The 23,194-nt window shown below is 41.6% G+C and overlaps 1 protein-coding gene across 6 annotated transcripts in view; it reads left to right on the top strand.

Annotated features, from left to right (window-relative positions):
- Positions 1–23,194, top strand: part of grip1 (glutamate receptor interacting protein 1) — a 66,580-nt gene that overhangs the window by 4,218 nt on the left and 39,168 nt on the right. For 3 of the 6 annotated variants that reach the window (XM_076876179.1, XM_014409298.4, XM_014409297.4), the window contains exon 1: positions 16,608–17,068. The exons of 2 other annotated variants lie outside the window; for them this stretch is intronic. In XM_076876179.1, the coding sequence (XP_076732294.1) occupies positions 16,933–17,068 (136 nt within the window). In that variant the 5' untranslated portion in view covers positions 16,608–16,932. Of the gene's footprint in view, positions 1–16,607; positions 17,069–23,194 lie in introns of those variants that run through there. One more of the 6 variants, XM_076876182.1, reaches the window with a different exon arrangement.

The raw sequence follows: 23,194 nt of genomic DNA, 5'->3' as shown, positions 1-23,194 counted from the left end.
TATTTGAGGCTTATTTATGATCATCCTTCAATTTCTTTCCAGACGGCCTAGACCAAAATAAAAGTTTAATTTATTTTAAATAAATCCCAAACATTTGCTGATTTTCAGAAAGAGAAATGTGAAACTATAACACTTTCTCTTTTTTATGTAACTGCAAATTAAACATTGTTGAGTGTCATCAGCATATAAGTGGTACCGTATTTTCACGACCATAAAGCGCACTTAAAAGTCTTAGATTTTCTTCAAAAAGTGCGGCGCGCCCTATAGCGCGGTGCGCCCTATGTGTTGTAAGTAGAGAACACCATGAGAACGTTAAAGGGTGAAGTGTGGGCGTTGATCGTATATACCGGGACAATCGCACATACCTGTATAAAAGAACAGGTATGTGCATTATGCAGGACATCGTTGTTTTAACAACCCTGAAAATGGCAAAGAGACACGCTTACGAAGCACAGTTTAAACTGAAGGCCATCAGCTACGCGGAGGAACATGGAAATCGAGCAGCGGCGAGAGAATTTAAGATTAACGAATCGATGGTTCGCAAATGGAGGAAGCTGGAAAACAAGCTTCGGCAGGTCAAGAAAACGCAGCTGAGTTTCCGCGGACATAAGGCGAGGTGGCCTGAGTTGGAGGAAAGACTCGAGCGGTGGATCATCGAGCAAAGAGCGAGCGGGAGAAGCGTTTCGACGGTCACCATTCGGCTAAAAGCAGTTTCACTAGCTGAAGAGATGAACATTGAACATTTCCAAGGAGGTCCGTCTTGGTGCTTTCGTTTTATGAAACGGTGCCATTTTTCCATCCGGACCAGGACTACGGTAGCGCAGCAACTTCCAGCGGATTATAAGGAAAAGCTGGCCATTTTCCGCTCCTACTGCAGCAAACACATCGGCGACAAAAACATCCAGCCCAGCCACATCACAAACATGGACGAGGTCCCGCTCACTTTTGACATCTCGGTGAGTCACACTGTGGAGAAGAAGGGGACCAGCACGGTAGCGATAAGCACAACGGGGTATGAAAAGTCTTCTTTTACTGTTGTGCTTGGCTGCCATGCTAATGGACAGAAACTGCCGCCTATGGTGATTTTTAAGCGAAAGACTTTGCCTAAAGAGAAGTTTCCAGCAGAAATCATCATTAAGGCAAATGAAAAGGGCTGGATGGATGAGGAAATGATGAAAGACTGGCTGAGGGAGGTGTATGTAAGGAGACCAGGTGGTTTTTTCCACGCAGTTTCACTAAGAGTGGAAGGCAGCGCCGGGCGAGTTACGCCACAATTTGCCAATGGATTGTAGATGCTTGGGCTAACATGTCTGCTGGCACTGTTGTTCAAGCTTTCGCAAAAGCCGGCATCGTTTCCGAGGAGCCGCACGGCACGGAAAGTGACTCTGACAGTGAAGACAGTGAACCTGGCATGTTTGATGGAGATTTAGCGCAGCTGTTCAATTCAGACACAGAGGATGAGGACTTCGATGGGTTTGATTGATGATAAAAATGTGAGTACCAAACTTTGTTTTGCTCCTGCTTTATTTTTAAATACGCACACTTGTATGCTTGTGTGTTGTTGATGATGACGATTACCGGCAATAGAAATGTGAGTAAGGTACCGAATTCAGGTTTGCTCCCGCTTTATTTTTAAATACGCATACGGTACTTGTATGCGCCCTATGGTCCAGTGCGCCTTATGTGTGTTAAATACAGTAAGGGCACACATAACTGAGACTGCGCCTTTTAGCACAGTGCGTCTTATGGTCGTGAAAATACGGTACTAATGGAAAACGTCTCAGTAATCTGTCCCGAGTGTATCAGATATAAAATTAATAACGGTAGCCCCAGAATTGTGCCCTGGGGAACACCACGAGGATTTGAACCAGTAAGTGCTTCAAAAAGTAAGTGCCTTGAAAGTAAAAGGGCCCTTAAGTTGTCTGGCATGAATTCAGTAGCTATATAAATAAAATGTGATTTATTGATATATTTGACTAATTTCTTATGCACTTCCCCAAACAAAACAAATAAACAACCCCCCCCCCCCCCCAAAAAAAAATAAAATAAAATAAACAAACAGTGTCCCATGTTTCAGACTCTTTTGATTTAAAAAAATAGTAAACTCTGTATTTGGATTTTCCATTGCTTCTTGTTAAAAAAAATCAAAACCAATGTTTTCACAGTGTCCTTACAATTTACAGACAAAACAATGAACAAAAGCATCATTAAACAAACTAACTGATAATGAACCCAATAATTATTCCTAGCTTTGGATGAGTATAAGTGACTGAAAAAGCCTCTACAATCTGAGCAGTTTGAGCCTCAGAGCCATTTTCCAAACACGTTACGGTGCTGCTTTGGTGTTGTGTTGTAAACCTGTGTGTGGGGCTCCTGGAGAGATAATAATATAATCGTGTGTGTGCGCGTGTGTGTACAGCTTCCAGCTAAACTGGTCATAGTCCTTCACAGCGGGATGCTGGGGAAAAAAGAACAAAACACCAAAATGTTAAACGCTAAGACCCAAACACAACAGGACAAAAAAAATATCACGCAGCTGAAAGCAGCAGAATAAATATAGACAACGGGTAAATAATACATAGACAGACCATGACGGAAACACGGTGTACTACTATACTTACATGTTTATCGCTACTGCTTCATGTCACTACTCATCTCAAAGGGATTTGACTCAAAGAAAATGAGAAATTAAATCTAAACACAGGAGTCAGGAGTAACGCAGGAGCCCCGTGAGATAAAATGATGAAAAACTGAGCAGAATTTTGGGTTAATTAGTTAAATTTTCCCATGAGTTTTTTTCTTAACTGAGCAGGGAAACCCAGAGTTAAATAAAAATAAATCTTATGTTCTCATGTTCAAGAAATTTAGGCAGTGATTAGATGTGACAACAGCTGATTTGTAGGTAGAAAGACAGAAAAACAAGAACATAAGTGAGCAAATTAACAGCTTAAATTACTGATATTTAATTTAAAATACTCTAAGAAATCACCCAAACTCCAAGCGTAATCCCTGATCCTAAGTAAAATATGTGATCTTGTTCTCATAAAAAGTGTTTCATCAAGTCTCCAGAATTTAGGCATTTTCATACACTACCCCATTTTCAGAGGTCCAGAAGTAATTGTAAAACCAAATATAATTTTCATTTTAGTAATTGTTTTCGATACTTTGATAATAATCCTTTGCAGTGAATGACTGTCTGAAGTCGAGTATCCATGGACGTCGTCAAATGAAAAACCTTCTCCCTCGAGATTCTCAGAAACTGTCAGTCCATTATTTTGATTAAAATTGTTTTTTCATTTTCTTCCATTTTTTTCCTAATACTGCAGTTTGATCTGCTGCCATTAGACCTGTCTGTGTTTCTGATTGGTCACTTCTGGCAGCATTGTCTCTTTCAAGCTGGATTGGGAAACCTTAGGGATGAAGCCAGAGAGGGAAATCATATCCTGGCTATGTTGAACTTGCATCGTGGGACAGAGCCCCGGAGAAGAGGTGGAAAGTCGATAGATGGATAGTTATGTCAACATCTCTTAGACCTCTAATTGCTGTCATGAATCCATTGATATCACATTCTTTCAGTGTCTCTTACAGATTTGTAGTTTCATTTATATTGAGGTGTAATTTTCTTTAAGCTCATGTTTTGTTAGTATTTAACATGTGAGGGCTCAGATATGTTTAAAGTTCAGTGTTTTACTTTAGAATTTGGTGCAAAGTGACATCTGAAGCACTGGAAATTAATGATGAGACTATTACACTCGCTGCCTTGTACAAGTTTGACGTGATCATGATGACGCCTTTCCCTTTTTTTTTTTCCTTTCTTTTTTTTTTTTTAAGCGCACCTGGTGCCATTAGAAGCAGCTGTATTAGCTGTTAGACCTTCCTGATTAAAATGTGGTGGATCTAAAGGAAGCTATCCCAGGATTATTTTTTATGAAAATGTGGCGATTTTCAGGGAAGTTCTGCAGAATCTTTCTCTGTGATTTCTAAGCGGCTTTCTGCTCGTCTGTTCCTGTAATCTTGCAAAGTTTCAAATCCCTGCCAGAGACCTCGGGGGAATATTTAACCCCAGCTTCCCTCTGTAAGGTTAATCCCATCCGAATGGGGCTTTAGCTCGTGTGTGCGTGCGCTCTGTTAACTTTTATGAGGTGAAAAGGCTCTTCAGACTGTTTTTATGTCTCCTCTTTCACGTTTAACTGTGGTGGATTTAGTAAATGATTATTTCCTGGCTTCACTGACGAAGCTGAGGCCAGCCTGTGGAGGAGAACACGGATGCTGCAGGCAGCTTTTTGCAGCATGCAAGCGGTGACAGCGTCAGGTGCGTGACCCCGATTTCTTACCTGGCAGGTCCAGAAGGGTCCAGCACCTGTGCGCCTGCAGGCCGCTCTGAAAGTCTGATCCGTGGCCAGATTTGATGTGCTGCTCAACAGGAGCATCTACCTCACAGATGTCCTCATAAACACAGAGTCCAGACTACAGCCGCCGGCATACAGACAGTGATTTATGGAGGACAGTTGCTCCCAAAATTAATATAAATAAATAAATGTCTCTGATTTATGTGCCATGAAATCTAGAACCAAACAAAAAAATCATTGTGGGAATAGATTTATTTATATTAGATGTAATAAATTAACAAATGAATTTATTATATTTTAATAAAAGTTTAGATTTTATTTATTTAATCTATATATTATAGATTTTCTTTAAATTTCTTTTATTTCGTTTTTATGTTGTTGTGTTTTTTCCTTAAACATTTAATTGTATTTATGTGTTTTGGCAATTACGGCCCTCCATAGACTTACAGCTGCAGTTGTTAAACCAGTCTTAAGTAAATGAGATAATTATTCCAGGTATTCCAAATACAGGCTGGAAAATGCAGTTTGTGTAGTTGTTTATTTACTGAGATCTTTTGGTGAAAAATGACCCAAACAGTCAACCGTCTTCTCAATTTGGATCACAGATGAGTCATCGAAGATTAAATTGTATTTTTGTTTGAAAAGATCTTTGGTGACTATGATAAAGTGATTGTAAAGTCAGGGATGTGTCATAACATGGAAACATTAAATACATTTTGTGGCTGTTTCAGTGAAGTGCAGTCAGACTGTGTCGTCAATTTTTAGCTTCCCTTTTGGCGCTGAAGGTCATGTGACACGAGTGGAGCAGCAGCTGAACGGCTGTCAGATCGACTTGTTTCTTTAAAAATATTAAACGGGTTTTAAAGTGTTTCTTTCCCTAAAAAGACGAGAAAATCTTTGAGAAGTCACACATAGAAGGGCGTTATGATTAGGCTGCGTGTGTGTGTGTGTGTGTGTGTGTGTGTGTGTGTGTGTCTGTGCAAGTGCGCGATAAAGAGTGTGTGTCACAGCATGACATCATCCCACTGTTTTAAGCTTTTCAGCTAAGAAGCAGAGAAAATGGCTTTAACACAAGTACACACACACTGAAACACACACACTGTCGCAAAATCGTTTTCTATACTGCGACAGACTCTCACACAGTAAAATACACACTGTGTCCTTTAAGAGGTGCTGATGTCAGAACTCTGCTCATCTTTGTCCTCAGGATTACTGAAGCAGACCTGAATCTGTGTGTGTGTTTGTACTTGACACCAGTATTATGAGGACATATTGCCTGGCTCCTCAAATAGAAGATGTGCTTCTGTATGTGTGCGTGTTTGTGTTTACATCCATATTTCTCAGCTTAATGTATTATTCGTATCGTCTCTCACAGATTTTACCAAGACACACAGACACACACACACCACGACTCTGTTGAACAAACTGCTGACTCTGTGTGTGTCATCTCCTGACTTTTTCATCCATTTAAATGTGTGTGAGTGTGTATGTTGTTAAGGTGTGTGCAAATATTGTGTAATCGTCTACATGACCAAAAGTAAGTGGACCTGCGGGGATTTTAAAGCCAAATGTTGAACTTGGCTGACGGGATTTTCTTACAAACGAACACAGAAATGTTGAGGTCACTAAGAGTCTTATGTGTTAAATAAAAGTAGGTGATTTATTCTGTTGTTGCCTGTTTGTAATATACATGAGCAGCCTCTCACCCACCTGGAACAAAAGTTTAGGGTTGACTAAGCCGTATCTTGGACCCAGGACGTTCTGGAGCACATTACAGAGAAGAAGAGCATGTTTAGATTGAGACCTGGATTCAGGTCTTTAATTCACATTATGGATACACGGGAATTATGTTTTTGTGTTCAAGTGTACACTGGCGCCTCGTTCTTGGGTTTTCCTTTAAGTCCTCTTTAATTTGGCCCTTCACCCGGGACCAGTTTAGCTTGGGAAGCCCTACCAGAGTAAGTTGCTTGCGACACCATAGATTGCCCACAATCAACCTCTCTGAGGCAGCAATTTCAGAATTCATATTACTGGTCAATATTTGTTCCTACCATCACCTGTGGCCTTGAGCTGTGGGTACTAACTGAATGAAATCAAAGGTCTGGTGGGAGTGAAGTTCCCATAAAGGGTGTCTAGGCTCCACCTCAGAGTAAAGTCTTTGGTCCTCTTGGTCAAAAGGAACCATGATCCAGATCAGAAAAAGCAGTAGATGATTAGCTTTAGATTTAGACCTGTTAGATCTATAGTCAACAGAAAATTGTATTTTAAAAAAAGAAAACATTTCACTTCAACCAAATTTAGACATATGGAAGAACTCTTTAAAGGTTAACGACTGGCTGACTGTTTTCTGGATGGTTGCTCAGAAAAGTTCTGTGTATGCATTAACCCATATTAACACTTGCTGACAGTTCACTTCTGTAATCTCCAGACCTATGTGGCCTATTTCTTTGATATTTCATCATAAATGAAGTAGGTCAAAGCTCCAGAGTTGCATTTGAAAGTTGAGGCTGTGCAGCCAAAACACACATTCAAAGAGTCTCTCAGTGCAAGTCAGAAATACCCTCATTAAGGTCATTGGAGACGTACCAGAAAAACAAATCCAAATCAAGGGTTTGGTATATTTTTGGTGAAAGGATAAACTATTGCCATCAACAAAACAAAAAAAGCTGCAGGGGATGACCACAGAATTCTTTCCATGATTAACAAAACCTTCTTCAGAACACAGAGCCAAATGTAGAGCATTGACCAGGAAGTAGATGATTTATTATTAAGACTTTACAGCAGACAGTAGGGTTTGGCACAAGGTGATTGGAGGTCCACAGAAAGCTGCCATAGGGGATGATCTTTGGGTCCTTTCAATGCTAAAAAAGGAACCCCCATCAGAACATCCAGCAGCGCAGAACGCAATACCCAAGCCTAAAAGTGATCACAGAAGTCGGCTGTGAGGGAGGTTTTCAGGATTGTTGCAATGGTAAAAAGGGTTCCCCTCAAGGTGCAAACCAGAGATCAGTCTCCAAAACATTAATGTGAAATGAAACTTTATGACTGACGCGCACGCACGCACGCACGCACGCACTCACACAAACAAACAAAAGAACAATTCAAGAGTGCTTTTCTTTGGAAAACCAGCATCTGCATCTAGTAAGAGGAAACAAGTATGGAGAAGGAGGCAGTGTAGGCATGTGTATAGACTGCCAATGTGCTGTTTATTGATTCTGGAAAATTCAGTAATGGCTGACTCAATCACTTGACCTCCAACCATCGAGCTGCATTTAACAGCCGAACATGAAATCAGAGAATTAGCAGCAAGGAAGCTTTAAAAACGTTTAATTTGTGGACACCAGAAGGAAAGAGACTCATGATGAGAATCTGCTTTACTGCCCTTCATCTGTTATATCCTGACACTCACAATCCCACACACACACACACTCGCACATATACTGAGCCTTGGGCAGCATCCAGGTGGACAGCCGAGCTTCTGGCATCGCATACACTCACTCATTTTCTACTTGAATAAGCCCAGCATGGACACACTAACAAACACGCTTACTAATACACACACACTCATATGTGTTGTGTCTTAGGGTGTCTCTGATGGTCCAGCAGTCAGTCTGACACTGAAACCTGCAGAGACGGGGAGAGAGGAGAGTATTTCCACTGCTTTCTCTGATCTGTTTTATCCATTATTGTGCATGTGTGTGTGTTTGCCAGCTGCAGCTGCCCGATTACTGTCTTTGTCCCTCTTTCTCTCTAAGGTTCAGCATTAGAAAATAAAACATTAGCACTCCTGTGCAGGCTGTCCTCGGCCCGCCTTAAACCCACACCACATTCAGATTAACCATCATACAGAAACCAGCCACAGCCCCACAGTCGACATAGTGTCAGATTACTGTGAAATGTAGTCACATACTGAGGCCATCTTTGTTTGTTCACCATATTCTACCTTCAGGAAGCGGTTGCTGCTGAGTTTTTTATTTGTGAGACATTTTTCTAATTAGCTCTGTTCTGATAATAATGCAGTTAAATTAATTAATAAAAGACTTTCTCTATGTTCACCAGTTTTTTAAACTAGCTCAGCGCATCTCCCAGCCAGTTTCAACTTGGGCTCCATGGTTACATCATGAGTAAAAGCCTATCAGTGCTGAGCCCAGAGAAGTACACCCGCTATCTTCAGTAAGGTAGTGGAGCTGAGGTTTGTAGGTAACGAAGCCGCTAAACATCACAGTTTCATTTCATTGGTGACAGGCATGCAGAACTTCCCTGTTAAACTTGTATACATATACATATTTGGTTAATGCTATGCTAAAGCTAACAGGCTCACATCAAGGTGGCAGAAACTTTAACTGTTCTGCTTCACCATGTGAATGTGTGTGTTTAGCAGACACTCCTGCAAACATTAACAAGAAGCTCTCGGCACAAATAACCATAAAGGGTCGCAGCGGCTAAGGCTGCTACAACAGCAAAAGGGCAATGCTATGCTAGCAGATAAGTGACAAACTACTTGAAAACCAGAGCAGCAGATGCTTTAATACCAGGAAATAAAAGTACTGAAACTGTTAATGATGAAGAAAAGATTAGCAGAAGTGAAACGTTCTCTCTGTAAGCAGAGGAGAGTCATTGGAGTCTGATGAAGTCACTTCTGTTGTTCATATTCAGGTTAATGATGCCATGTGCAGACTGATCTTTGTGTCTCTGCATCATTTCTGTTTAAAATAATTTATTTCTAATTCATGATTTCAGGACTTCATCCTGAAAAACTGTTTTAGTTTGAATATATTCTGACTGCATTCAAATAATTAATATTTTTTTATAATTTCATATCTAAACACCAAAACGGTGGCACAGTTGTTTTAATGATGAATTCAAAAATCCTTATTGTATACAACTCTGAAAATAATACATTTATATTTTTATATATATATATTTATCAGCAGCAATACATTCAAAACCATTGTGATTATTAAAACAACTTCCAGTGATTTGTTTGCTCTCAGATTTCAGGGTGGCACAACCATAAAGGTGCGACTTTTATTATGAATTAAAAATGCCATATTTCATTTTCCAGGCTGGCTGAAAATAGCCAGCTCTTTAAATATGAATAGAAATAGATAACTCTCATGTAGGCTGCTACACTTTCCATGTCAGGTTGTAAAAGCGGTGTAAAACTAGGAAAATGCTAACTCACAATAAAAATCTTTATTTCATTTCAAACCTACATGTTTGCTTTTGGTGTTAATCCAGGTGTTCAAATAAAAGCCTGTTTAAACTGAAAGCAATTAAAGTGGTGCAGCTGGAAGAAATGTCCCTTAATTAAACAACATTTTTTAATTGCAAGTCTAAAACTAACTTTTAGATTTCTGAAATGCCCAATCACTGTGTGATGGATTGCGATCCCCTCTGGATCAATAACACGAGTTTCTGTTGACTGAACCTCTTTGTTGCTCTGAGATGAATCTGTGTGGCTCCTGACAGCTGTTACCCAGCTGCTTTTTTTTTTTTTTTTTTCCTCTGGTCTGTGTTCAGGTTAGGCCGACCCTTCGGGGAATGAATGAAAGTCAATGCGTCATGTGTTTGTGTCCATTAGGAATCAGGGTCAGTCACTCAGCAGTCCATTAAGGCTCTCTTTTGTTCTGCTGGTTTCTGGGTCTCTACGTCTCTGCTGTCCTCCCTCCGGCTTTATCAATCGCTGTCTGCACGTCTGCCCAGCTAAATCATAGGTATTTTTGGCAGGATTTGGACGTCTAAAGCGTCTGACACTTTCTGTCTTCTCCTCAGACTTGTCTTTTAAAAGCTGCAGCTTCTCTGAGTGACCACCAGGGGGAGGTAGGGTATAAAGTCTTTCTCAGAGAGGAGCGTGGAGAAAAGGATTTCATACACACGCACACGCAGGCAGGCAGCCAATCAGGTTGCAGAGCAGCAGAATCCTGACAGCGATATGCAAATGAAGCCTCACTTGTCATTTTTAGCAGCAGCAGCATCACTCTCCCTTTCCGTCTCTCTCTTTTTGTCACCTGTGTCAGTAAATGTGACTCGACCATCTGCCCCGCTGGCACCTGGAGGGCCGTTAAAGCCCCAGGCATGTCTGACAGGTGAGGGAGGCGGAGCCAGTCTAATTTTAGGGCCCGCTGATGTGGGGGTTTTTTTGGTTTTTTTTTTTTCTTCCCTCACATTTAATGGCAGCTCTTGTGTTGTGAGAGCAGCTCATGCGAGAAACTTTAAAAACACTGTCTGAACGACCGTACTGTAGTCCAGGTCTTGCAGGCAGAGACGCAGCTGTATTCACCATGAACTCACTAATCAAACATTAGGAAAAAGGTGAAAAACGACCAGCATGACATCCTGTGTTAGTTTAGAGCAGAGCTTCCCAAGGTGTGGGGCCCGCCCGCTAGGTGGGGCGCAGAGCCATTGCAGGGGGGGCGCGGTATGAAAAGGGTAAAAAAAAAAAACAACAACGCTTGGACACTGCTAGCACGGGCGGCCACACTAACGCAAAGCAAGAGATGAAGCATCGCTGAATATGTTTCCAAACCAACTTCATTCTAAGCCAAAGACTAGAAAATATGGTGAAGCATGTCAGGGAGGCACACTGTCGTGAGTTCTCAGAATCAGCTCCTTGAGCACAAGAAATGACAAAATAACAGAACGCAAGTATGGCGAAGCTCGCGGCTCTCCAACGGGAGATTGAGAGACCACTGTTGGACTGTAGAACTGCTTTGAAATTCATATGAGCTGTTTGCACTAAAGTAAAAACCACCATCACTTATGCGGACACCCCTTCGGCGCCAGCTGCGGTCTCAAGGCTGGAGCCGAACAAAATCTCCCTGATAACGACTGTGTTTAGTCTGTTCCTTCCCATTCTATGCAAGGCCACCTGGATTGGCTGGAAGACTGTTTACTTAGCCTGGCAGGGCGAAGGACACTGTCTCAGCTGAACTCTGGACACGCACACACATATACACTGATATGCACACACTCATCCCCCGTCGCTTTCCAAACGCCTTTGACGCTTATTCCTTCCGACGCTGACGGTGGATCAAGGAGACCTGCGCACAGGCTGTCTCTCACCCTTTACCCACCCCTGTTGCTTGTCATGTGTTTCTTTGGTGTATTAAGAGTTTTTTCATGTGCTATGTGCAGAGGTGTTTTTTGCTGTTCTCAAACTGATCTCCCTGTTGGAGCTCAGTCTGGGGGGAGTTATTTTTGTTTCTCCTTATCTTTCCTCCTGTGGTGCATTTTTCCATTGTTATACCTCTCTGACCTGTCTTCCCCATGTGATGTTTTGTGTAATGTATGTATGGTCGGAGGGTAAGATGGCACCGCCATTGCGTGCAATAGGTCGGCAGCCTTATGAAATTTCCCCTTGTGGGACTAATAAAGGTATATCAAATTCCCTTTGGCTTCACCTGCACAAGTGCCAAGGTGAAGCCTGCAGAATTGCTTTTCCCTCCAGGAGCAGCGCTGGGCTGTTCAAATCACAGACAAACAGTATCCCACATTATGATTTTTAGTTCACAAACACTTCTTGTAATGACTAACTACTCCTGACATTTTGGAGATATTAGCTCTTTATACAGTAAAGTTACAGTGGGATACAAATAACATCAGGCTGATCCTGCCACGATTTGTTCCCTCGGTTCAAATCACGGAAAAACGGTTTCCCACAGTTTTTAAACCCATTTTACACAGAGAGGCATTTTTTTGAAAAATGTATTGATAGCTATGTTGAATATTATTACACAGGAAAACGTCTCATTGAAATAAGTGTAATCTTCCTAATCAGCTAGTTTTCTGCTAGCAACGAGCGAGTGCTGCAACCTTTAAACATCTCCTGCACTAGACAACGACATGCTGAGTTAAACCCGGCAGAGAGGCCCTTACAGACAGGTTTGCATCTATAACATTTAGCAGACCTGAGCTGCAACTGATTCAGTTTTAGAGTCGCTGTGAGATCAGAAATTCTTAGAAATGAAAGCAGATCCAGCTGCTCGGTTCACGCGTGGTCTGCAGTTGTGTTCTGAAGCTTTAAGTCATGTGCCTTAGATTTGTGTTTCTTATACTGTAAAAGGAAAATAAATCACGTGCACAGTCTAAGACGTGACGCTGTTTGGAGATGGTTGCAGCAGATTCTCCTTCCGGGTGTAAACGTCACTTTCAGAGTGGAACAAAAAAAAAACAAAACCTTGACTCCACATGACTTCATTCTCACCTGGATGAAAGCAGAGTGTTGATTTTATTCTGCCAACAGCTTCAAAATGTGTTTATCAGATGACAAAAGGTGTCAGTGCAGCAGGATCCACAAAATCTGAAGCTTCTCCTTCACTCCCGCTGCTGATCCAGTAATCAATGCATTTACTATGAGTGTGTGTGTGTGTGTGTGTGTGTGTGTGTGCTGTCATTTTTCCATCAGAAGTTTTGTGCCTGTCAGGCTTCAGCGCAGCGTGGGAAACATGAGCTTCCAGGACATGACAGGGGTCAAAGGTCAGCACTCACAGCTCAGAGACAGGGCTTTCTGACTGTCACTGAACACCCTGGCGACCAGCTGTCAGTCACTGTGTGTCAGAGGTCAAAAGTCACATTGGAGAGGGGCTGAGTGTGATGGCCACACAGAGAGGAAAGGTCCAGATTTACCTGCCTGGACCAGTTCACCTGTGTCTAAACTCATCTCTGGTGATATTCTGGGTTTTCCCTCTCTTTCTGTAGAAATCTCATGCCGCCGCGAGCCGTCATACTCTTGGCTTAAGAACAGTCCCAGAGCCTGACGGCCGAATTTTGGCGTGAAGTCCGTCCCCACTCTGATCGTTTTCGGGACCCTCAAACACTCAGTAACTTGGTTAATCTCCTCCTTATGTGCATGATTAAAATACCCTCTGATCACAATCTGCTGCCCCCCTCCCGTTTGTCATTTCCTGAGCCAACAGGGCCGACTGGGACCCAGTTGGACGAGCGGCAAGCTCCCCTCCAATCCACCGTTTGGCAAATGGATTAAAAAAAAGGAATTTAAACTGTAGAAATATTTTATTATGATTTCACAGCAGTCTGTCCTTCGCTGTGTGCTGCCTTCAGCAGATTTTCTGACGCTGAATCACATTTACTCAAATACTTGAGGGTTGTACTCGAGCGTGTAGCTGTTAAAAACCAAAAATAGCAACATCTGTAAAGCTGCTTTTAAAACTAGGCCAGATTCTTTACATTATTGATAAATGTTGCGATGATTTCCCCCAATAAACATCAATATAGTTTGGTCTATATAAACAAACTTTATGCTTTTATTTTATTTTTTTGTACTGATTATTTTTTCCCTATAGCTTTTATTGTGTTATTTTTTTAGACATATATCATTAGATATTTAGATTTGCTTTGACTTAATTGTGATACTTGTTGACAACCAAACACAAACAAATCTAACTAACAGTAACAGTAATAATCGTGCTCAGCGTGGATCTTTTCATACCTCCGTCCTTGTGATCAGTTATCATGTCGTGACCGTCGCTCAGAGTTTTACGCAAAAACAACAAAAGCTGTCGTTCTCGTCCACGTCAACATATTCAAGAAAGAAACGACACATTGTGCTAAATGTTTGACCCGAGCAGATCATGAAGTCCAATGGGACGTGTTCCAGCGTTTCTATGTTGTAGATTATATTTTATTTTTCCTGGCATGAAAAATCAGAACATTAGTTTTCACAGATGTTTATTTTTGGGTTGAAGATTTTGGTTGAAGATGCGCCCGCTGAGATCAATTCCAGTTCACAAGATTTCCTGCAGTTTGGAGTAGGACCATAGGCAGTGTGTAAGTCTGCCAGGATTTATTTAGCCTTATTTTTTTTAAAATATTCTTTTTCCAGTTTTGGTTATTTATTTATTTTTATTTTAAAAACATGTGTTTAATTTTCACTTGTCATTATTACACTTCTATTTTTATTTTGTTATTATTTTCTGTTTTTATTTTTTTTTACTGTATTTTGTGTAACGTATCTTATTTATTAATATAGTCATATTTTATGCTTTTAAATAATGCCAAATATTATTACCTTTTTTTTGCACACTTTATTCATCATTGCTGAAAGTATAATTTTTCAGTAATTTATTATTTATTTTATTTTATGTTTCATTTTGTCAGTGTTTTTGTATATAATTTTTGATCGTGATCATGTTTTAATTTTCTTTTTGCTTCTTCTCTTTATTTGTCATTGTGATTTAATCATTTTTATTAATCAATAAATAAGGCAGAGTAAAATGACGGCGTATATCATATGATGAATTCTAAACATCTGTCAGCAGCGTAACTCCGATCAGCAAAAGATAAAAAATGATTATTGCATAAATATAAAATAAATGGAGATGAGGGTAAAAGCAAAAGTTTGCTATTTTATTTATTTTATTCTTTAATAAAAAATCTCTCAGAAGTTGTCAGCAGCTGGATATAATCATGAAGGTGTTTCAGGATCTTTAGTGCCCGTGTTATTGTGAAGCCTTGTACTCAGGTACCAGAGGATGCTGCCATCATGCAGCAGGCTTACCTCAGCAGATCGCATCCACTGACTCAGAGTGGAAGCTGTTTTCAGCGTTGTTTAGTCCTTGCTTTAGCACAAGTGTCTCCATTTATTATCCTGACCAGACCCTTTTGATGCAGGAAGCGTGAGGTCTGGACTTCAGGTCTCTGTGGAGGTTGTGTAGACTCTGGGTGGCCGACCAAGAACACCTGCAGGGATTATACACTGGTCAGGTGTTCAAAACACTGAAGATGAATAACACTGATTATCCTGTTACAGTCGGGCTTTTCACGGTGTAACATATATGAGGCAGCGATGGAGTGATCAGTTCTTTGTGTGATGCAAGCAGGAAAAGTATAAGAGCTTGAAACCAAAAGTTTATTATGATTGTGTAACACAATTATTCACTAACCTGACAAACATCCTGCAAGTTTACAGTATATATACAATATGATCTATTTACAAGTTCTTTCTTTGTGCTGTAAATGTAGTTTAAATGGGGAAAAAATACAGTCTTAGCTGTAATGCCTGAGATGTGACCCAAAAGTCACAAACTGATATCGAGGTGGGTTACAGTAGAGGTTGTCAGGGCCAGATGTTCCTTGAATATCACCTAATGTGTGTTTGAATGTGTACTGGCAGCTGTTTTTGAGTTGATACTGGATGAGGCCCAAAAGTCACGAACTGAGCTTTACATGGGTTACAGCAAAGGCTGGATGAGCCAGATGTGATCCAGATGTCGATTATGTAAAAGGTTGGATGAGCCAGATGTTCCTCAAATGCCACTAAACATATAAATTGTACTTGGAGCTGTCTATGAGTTGATGCCAGAGGTGGCTCAAAAGTCACAAGACAGTATGGTTGTGACGTACAGCGAGAGTTGTTCGGGCCAGATGTTGCCCAGATGTCACAAGCTAGGCTTTGGACTGCAACTCCAACGGTTGTCAAGAACTAGATGAGGCAAAAAGTAAGGAGCTGGGATTTATGTCGGTTACGGCAGAGGTTAACGGGGCCAGATGTGGCCTAAAAGGTCAGTAATCATGTAAGGTGGACCTGTGGCTGTCCCTGAGTTGATGTTGTCAGCCAGATGTGCTCCAAGGATGACTGCAGATGTTGTTCACTTGTTTCTGAGGTAAATGGAACCTGAGAGCTCTTTGTTGATGTTTATCCGGGTTTCACGTCTTTTGTCTGTGGTTTGTGTCTTCATTTGTTTCCTGAATCGAGTGTAAAACTACACCAGTGCTCTCCCAAACCCAAACAGGACCTTGATATTGATACCAGGAGGATAATCCTGGTTTTCAGTTCCTGAAATCTGGTTTTATCTCAGTTTTCCACCAGTTACCTGCACGTTTCCACCCCTCTCCTCTCTCCTCCTCTTGGTACACTTACAGAAGACTCTGAGGAATTCACTCACCGGCTCCCCTCCCCCCACACTGGAATGAAGTGTATGAATGAGGAAGAAGAGGAGGAGAGGAAGGGAAATGTGAAGACAGGAAGAGAAAGAAGAGGAAGGATTGAAGGAAGGAAGGAAATAGAGGGACAAGATAACGAAGGAAGGAAGGATCTAATGAAGGAAAGGAAGTGCAGGACGAAGGGCTGAGATGGAGGAGTGGTGTGTTAGAGGGCGAGAGCAGCAAGCGAGCAAAGTGTGTGTGTGTGTGTGTGTGTGTGTGTGTGTGTGTGTGTGTGTGTGTGTGTGTGTGTGTTTGTGAGCTGCGAGCTCTGTGATTGGCTGAACCCGGCTAGATGCACCAACAGCCGAAAGAAGACGGGAACAGAGGAGAGGGAGGCTGCAGATAGAGGAGAGAATACAAAGAGCGAGCGAGTGAGGGAGTGTGTGAGGGAGTGTGTGTGTGTGTGCTACATGTGCGCTAATGCGTGTGTGTGTGTGTGTGTGTGATATCCAGAGGTGTGTGTGTGTGTGTGTGCGCAGCAGAAAGAGGAGGCGAGGAGGAGGAAACCTGATCTCACTCTCTCTATCTCTCTGTGTGGAATAAACGCTTAGCCCTCACCGTTATTGGCCTTGCTGTTAGCTTGCAGCGTAGCCCGGCCCAGTTTGGACCCAGTGTGATTGTGGTGGAGGTGGTGGGGATGGAGCGGTTCCTGGCCCTGCTACGTCTGCTGAGCAGGAGGAGGCGAGGGAGGAGGTACCGGGCGGATGATGATTACCAGGAAGGCTACGAAGACGTTTACTACTACACCAGCAAGTACAACACACACCTACTGAGTGAGTGAGTCCCATAAAGAAACAATGGAGAAAGGGAGAGAGGCTTTGTTTTATTGTCCTACTGTAGAGCGAGTGAGGTAGAGAGATGATGCAGAGAGAGAGAGAGGGGCTTATCAACAGATTATGGCACTCAAAGTGGCCTAGATTGTGTTGGTGTGCGCTGTTTTAAATGTATTGTGGGGACTCGAGTGTGTTTACTTTAGTGCTCTGTGGGGACCTCCTCAAGGGGACAAAATTGCTGTAATTTCAGGGACGATGATATTACAGGTAGCTCGACTCCTCAAAAGTAAAAGAAATCCAATGAGTGTGTGTGATGTCTTTTAATTTTTGTGTTTTAAGGGGGAAATATATGCACTAATTTTTCTGTAATGTGGAGTCCCAACTTCCTTCAGGGGACAAACGTAAATCCTCTGAAGCGATGGAAATACAACTCCATGGGTGTGTGCTATTTTAATTTGTTTCCTGGGACACTGGCTTGTGGGTACTTTCTTGCACTCCACCTCCCCCGTAAGGTGAGGGAGCAGATGTCAGGGTGAAGACTTTCAGGGTTGGCTCGAGACCTTTAAAGTGGTGGAAATATTTAGAGTGTGAAGTCTTGTATTTATGGGTTACGTGGAAGCACATGCGGACAAAAAGCGAGTCCTATATATAGTAATGATATAATGGGGGGGGGGGCTGTAGGTGTGTCTTATTGTAATTGGTTTGACGTATTTGTGTTTGCTCTTCTTACACTGTAGGGACTTGACTTCCTTATGGGAACAAAAAATGAGTCTAAATAAAGAGTGAGCCCTATGAAGGGAAAACCACCGTAATCGAGAAAATTTCAGGTTGAAGGCTTGGAATGGTAAATGGTAAATGGCCTGCATTTGTATAGCGCTTTTCTAGTCCATAGGACCCCAAAGCGCTTTACACTACATTCAGTCATCCACCCATTCACACACACATTCACACACTGGCAATGGCAAGCTACATTGTAGCCACAGCTGCCCTGGGGCGCACTGACAGAGGCGAGGCTGCCGGACACAGGCGCCACCGGGCCCTCTGACCAGAGGAACTTAGAGCTAGTCCAATTTGAGGGAACTAAAATGAGTTCCCAAGAGGAGATGAAGACTTTGAAGTTTGAATTAAACTCGATGTCCTCATGGAGACAAAGCTCGAGTCCCTGTAAGATGAAGGAACAAATTTCAGGGTTAGCAGTGTGTGTGTGTGTGTGTGTGTGTGTGTGTGCGTGTGTGTGTGTGTGTATGTTTTTGCTTTTTTTTTACTGTGAAGACTCACCTTGGTTCAGTGTAGAAGTTTGAGTCCTCTTAAAGGTGATGGAGTAAAGTTCAGGGTGAAGACTTTGAGGTTAGTCCTGTGAAGGGATGGAAATACTGCTCTTCTCACTGTGTGTGTGTGTGTGTGTGTGTGTGTGTGTGTGTGTGTGTGTGTGTGTGTGTGTTTTTAAGGTCTTGTATTATAGATGAAGGTCGTTAGTGAAGCTGCTCAGTTACAGTACACACACGCTCACTCAGGTATTCAGATGACATGAACCAGGTGGTTTGTGGGTAATAACAGGGCAGGATGTTTACTGCAGGAAGGAATGTGAACAATGTGGGAAAGCGCACACTAATTCCAGGTTTGACGTCTTGTGTTGTTCTAGTCTGCACGCTTCAGTCCTTCTTTGGGGCCCTGCGGTAGTTTCTACTCCTTTTTTGTTCCATGTTCTTGACTGAACCTACGAAACTTTTGCTCCAAATATGACCAGTTGGGATTTCCTCCCCCATCAGGAGCAGATCGTGATACACTAAGTCGTGAATAATGTGTTTAGCTCTAGGCGCTCACACTTCCACTTTAATTATCTGATCTTTAACCCTTTACAGCCGATCGGAGCGGGCACGCTCTGTTTTGCGTAACTATTTTTAAATCCCGGTAGCTCTGCAACCAAGTAAGCTAGCGCAATAATTTTTTTTGCATATGAAACTGGAGGAGTTGTACTTACATCTTATGCCATCAGCTTGTCCTCGGTCACAGTTTCCTTCCACATATAGCTTTGCAAAAACTGCATAAAAATCACTTGCAGCAACAAAAACATGATATTCCAGAAACACGCTTCGCCGATCCATCAGCTGTTTGTAACACTTCCTACGTCCATCAGCGCGAACTATCACATGACCGCATGACCTGCCCGAAACCGGAAGTGACGTCATTTTGCGGAAATGTAGTTTTTTACGATCGGGGCCTTATGAGCTTGTGTTTTACTTGTTATGTGTTTTAAAAAGTTATGTTTGACTTTATGACTTTCTGTGTCGTTTCTGGGATGCTTAGGACTCATATTGCACTGCTGGAAATAGTTTATTTTGATGCATATGCTGTTATTTTGCAAATTTGCACTATAATATTTATTTTCGTTTTTCCTGCAGTGTATAAAAATTGGTGTATTTCAAAAATAAAACTATGAAGACACTCAAAATAAATTTCCTGTGGTGGGAAACTAGTTTGTAACTTTTTTGTATTTACAGTTTTGAGGGATAAGCCTCTTAAATTTCTCTAACTAGAAATATATGTTAAAAAAACAAAAACGATTTTCAATTTTTTTGTAGTTTATTGCACTTTTTTGCAATTTATGTAATTACTATGCACCTAATGCAGATATATTATTAAAGTTTGGGCTATAATGGTTGTATTGATGTATAGCAACTTGAAATGCTCCCAAAAATGGCTCCACAGCATGTAAAAATATAATATAAGCTCTGGCGAACTTGGTTCTATGGTAGGTCTTAAAGGGTTAATTACATTTAGATATAATTTGTCTTCTTGTGACCCATATCTGGGGGTTCCTTTTACACTTATTTTATGCTCGGCCACTTTTATAGAGCATCAGCAACAACAACAAAGCTAATGCTGGTGGATCTACTGAGATCGACTAGTTAAGCACACTCCAGACTCTTCCTCTGTGTTTGTGGATAAATGAAGCCTGTTTCTGACGTTGCTGGTGTTCTTCTAGACGTCTTATTAGCAGCCATATAAGCTGCTTTAGCCTTCCTACAGCTGTTGTGCATCTGCAAGTTGCTTTGCAACCCATCTCCTCCATTTCATGCTGTTTATGACTGAATGAATACATATTGTGACAGACAGTTTGATTTTTGATTTGTTAAACTGTAAGTTTGGTGTGTTTACAGTCTGGTGGTGGAGATGCAGGTTTGTTTTTAGCCCCACAGGTGTGGACCTGGATCATATGAAATGGTTTCTTCTCCTTCTTTGTTCTTCTGTGAACTTTGTCTTAGGCTTGAGTGATCTCCATAGTGTTATCGTGGGATCACGCTATCCTCCCTCCCTGATGCACACCGAGAAAGTAAAGCAAGAAGAGAAAGTAATGTAAGCTGTCCCAGCTGAAGAGCCTCGTTCGCCTATCGATTAATGATTCAGTCAGTAGTAATTAGTGAGCTGAAGTGGATGGACATCAGTTGAGCAGATAAAGTGTTATTAAGTCATAACATCTGCCTGCCTTTTGTCTTCTTCATAGCTCCACTAACTCGTCCAGTCCGCTTTGTAATTGTGTAAAACGTGTCACCAGTCTCTCCTCCACTCATCATCGAGCTCTCCACACAAACAGCCGAGTCTTTCACCGGCAAATGAAGTTTAACGAGCGTCGCTGCACACGAGCAGCGTTCACGTCACCTGCAGACAGAAATAAGACAGCTGAACTCGATGGAAGTGTTGGTCACTTAGCGAGGCTGATTCACTTCAATACGAATCTCTTAATGATGATGATGTAACTTTGACACGCCAGCGAAGGCGTGTCAAACTTATTTTAGTTCATGGGCTACAAAGAGCCCAATTTGATCTAAAGTGGGTCTGGCCAGCATTCTGTAATAAGCAGTGAATCTGTTCTTCTCTTTTGGTTTTTAAAAAAAACTTTACTGCAATTCTCTCACCCACTTGGCCCCCTGCATTAATGCAAAAATAAGCTAACAACCACCTATATCAGTAAATTATCACTGATCAGTCTGATCATCATCGGTGCTCGAGGTTATCCATCAATATAACTCTGATATATGCAACAGATGGACGTAGCTTCCAGGAGTGAAGATTGAAGCCAATACTGAGGTGTCTTAAATGATGTTCTTTCTGATATCCAGCAGGGGGCGCCTCCTCTGGTTTAAAAACATGTCTTCGAGAAAATAACCCGCTTCCTAAATTTGTCTGCAAACACCTTCCTGATCGTTTTATGTTCTCAGCCGCTATTTTAAGGTGATGATGTTCATGTTGCAAATTTAGTTTCACGTTACAGAAAGAGCAGGTGATAAAGCAGGAGGAGTTTAAGTTTTAGGGCAGGAGGAGTGTGGTCAGACCCTTGTCGGGTAATGATCTGCTGTGAATTTCAGTTTATTTTGGTCTCGTCTTGACTCTATTCTGGTCTCTGATTGTGATTCTGTTTGTTCTGATGCCCTTTGATGTGTTTTTAAAGCACATTCTGAAGTTTTTCTTCTTTATTTTTAACTCTGATGAGACGATGGGAGCTGAGCTAGGAGTTAACAAAGGAACCAGTCAGGTAGTGATAAATTGAAGCTTACTGTGCTCTAGTTTATTTTTTCACCTTCACAGTCCTCCTGATGGCTTTTTTTTTTTTTTTTTTCAAAATCAAGATAATGTTTTCTGAAATGCTTTCAAGTGAAATCCACCCTCAGAAACTTCTTTGTGTCCACATGCTTCTAGGAAAGTGTGTTTCTGACACGTTCCTCTCAGAAAACTGTCAGCTGAGCTAAAATGAAAAAACTGCCTATGTTTTTAGTTGAACTCTGGTTCACGCCTCACCCATCTCCATCTGTCTCCCTGCAGAGAAAACTCAAGCAGGACTTGAACTTGCCATCTACTAAACCATTTACACCTATTAAGAAGTGTTTGCGGGCGGCGAGCAGATGACGCGAGCGGCACTTTGGTGTCTCAGAAGTTTCTGAATGAACTCGAGGAACACATTTGGACCGATTCTCTGCACAGATTAAACAAAAATAAATCCACACACCTTCTGGAGCCTTTGTGGAATCTTATGGGTGTAAATTTAATTATTTAATAATTAAGAGCAACATATTTGAGTGTTTGGATGCTAATAGCTGACACTGAACTTATTATTCCTGTGTGAAAATAAACCATTTGTGTGTGTAGTGCAGAACTGCCAGGAGGCATTTCTCAAAGCTACCAGCTAGCTGTGTGTGTGTGTGTGTGTGTGTGTGTGTGTGTGTGTGTGTGTGTGATCCTGTCTAGCTATCTTTGTGAGGACCGAAATCTGCATTCTACTATACTTGTGAGAACTAACAGTCACTATTGAGGACACACAACCCAGTCCTCACAAATTTGAAGGCATTTAAAGGTGTTTTTGAGGCTCAAAATGTGGTTTTTGTGTTTTTGTGTCAGGGTTATGGTTAGATTTAGGGTAAGGGTTAAGGTTCGGCATTCATTTTTAATGGTTAGGGTAAGGGGCTATGGAAAGCATTATATCAATGAAGGTCCTCACTAAGATAGCTGAATGGGGTTGTGTGTGTGTGTGTGTGTGTGTGTGTGTGTGTTTATCACAGCATGTGATTGTATATGAAAGCACTTTAAGGTTGGTTGACTGGCACGCACACACACACACACACACACACACACACACACACACACACACACACACACACACACACACACACACACACACACACACACACTCTTTCTCCTCCTCTCCTCACTCCTTGTTTAGGGTGATTTTCGTCCCGTATTTCCTCTTTGATTCAATCTGGTTTGACCTTGTTAACCTGGTTTATTGGACCGAGCATCTTAAAGAGTTCATGAATAAAACATTCACACAAAGATGACATCAGTTGTTTCTGGTCCTGGTCTGTAATGCTCACTTCGGCGTCTGCGTTTAGCCTCAGGAGGTAGAGCAGGTTGTCCGGTGAAGCCTCCATGCAGTCCTTTAAAGTCGAGTCCATTTAACCGTGTCTGAAACGCTCCCTCCTAGAATTCACCTTAAAGCACGACAGAAAATCAGCAAAGAGGGAGAAAACATTGTTACCTGCACCAAGGGAGCGCTGTGACCGGATTGGTTTGTCTCTTTGTTACCAAAATTATAAACCATTGAGATAAACGGCTGCACTTTATTTTTTTTTA

Source organism: Maylandia zebra, linkage group LG17, assembly GCF_041146795.1.
Source record: "Maylandia zebra isolate NMK-2024a linkage group LG17, Mzebra_GT3a, whole genome shotgun sequence".
Taxonomy (NCBI): Eukaryota; Metazoa; Chordata; class Actinopteri; order Cichliformes; family Cichlidae; genus Maylandia; species Maylandia zebra.
Note: the sequence above shows the minus strand (reverse complement) of the source record. Positions and strands in the feature narration are given on the sequence as shown.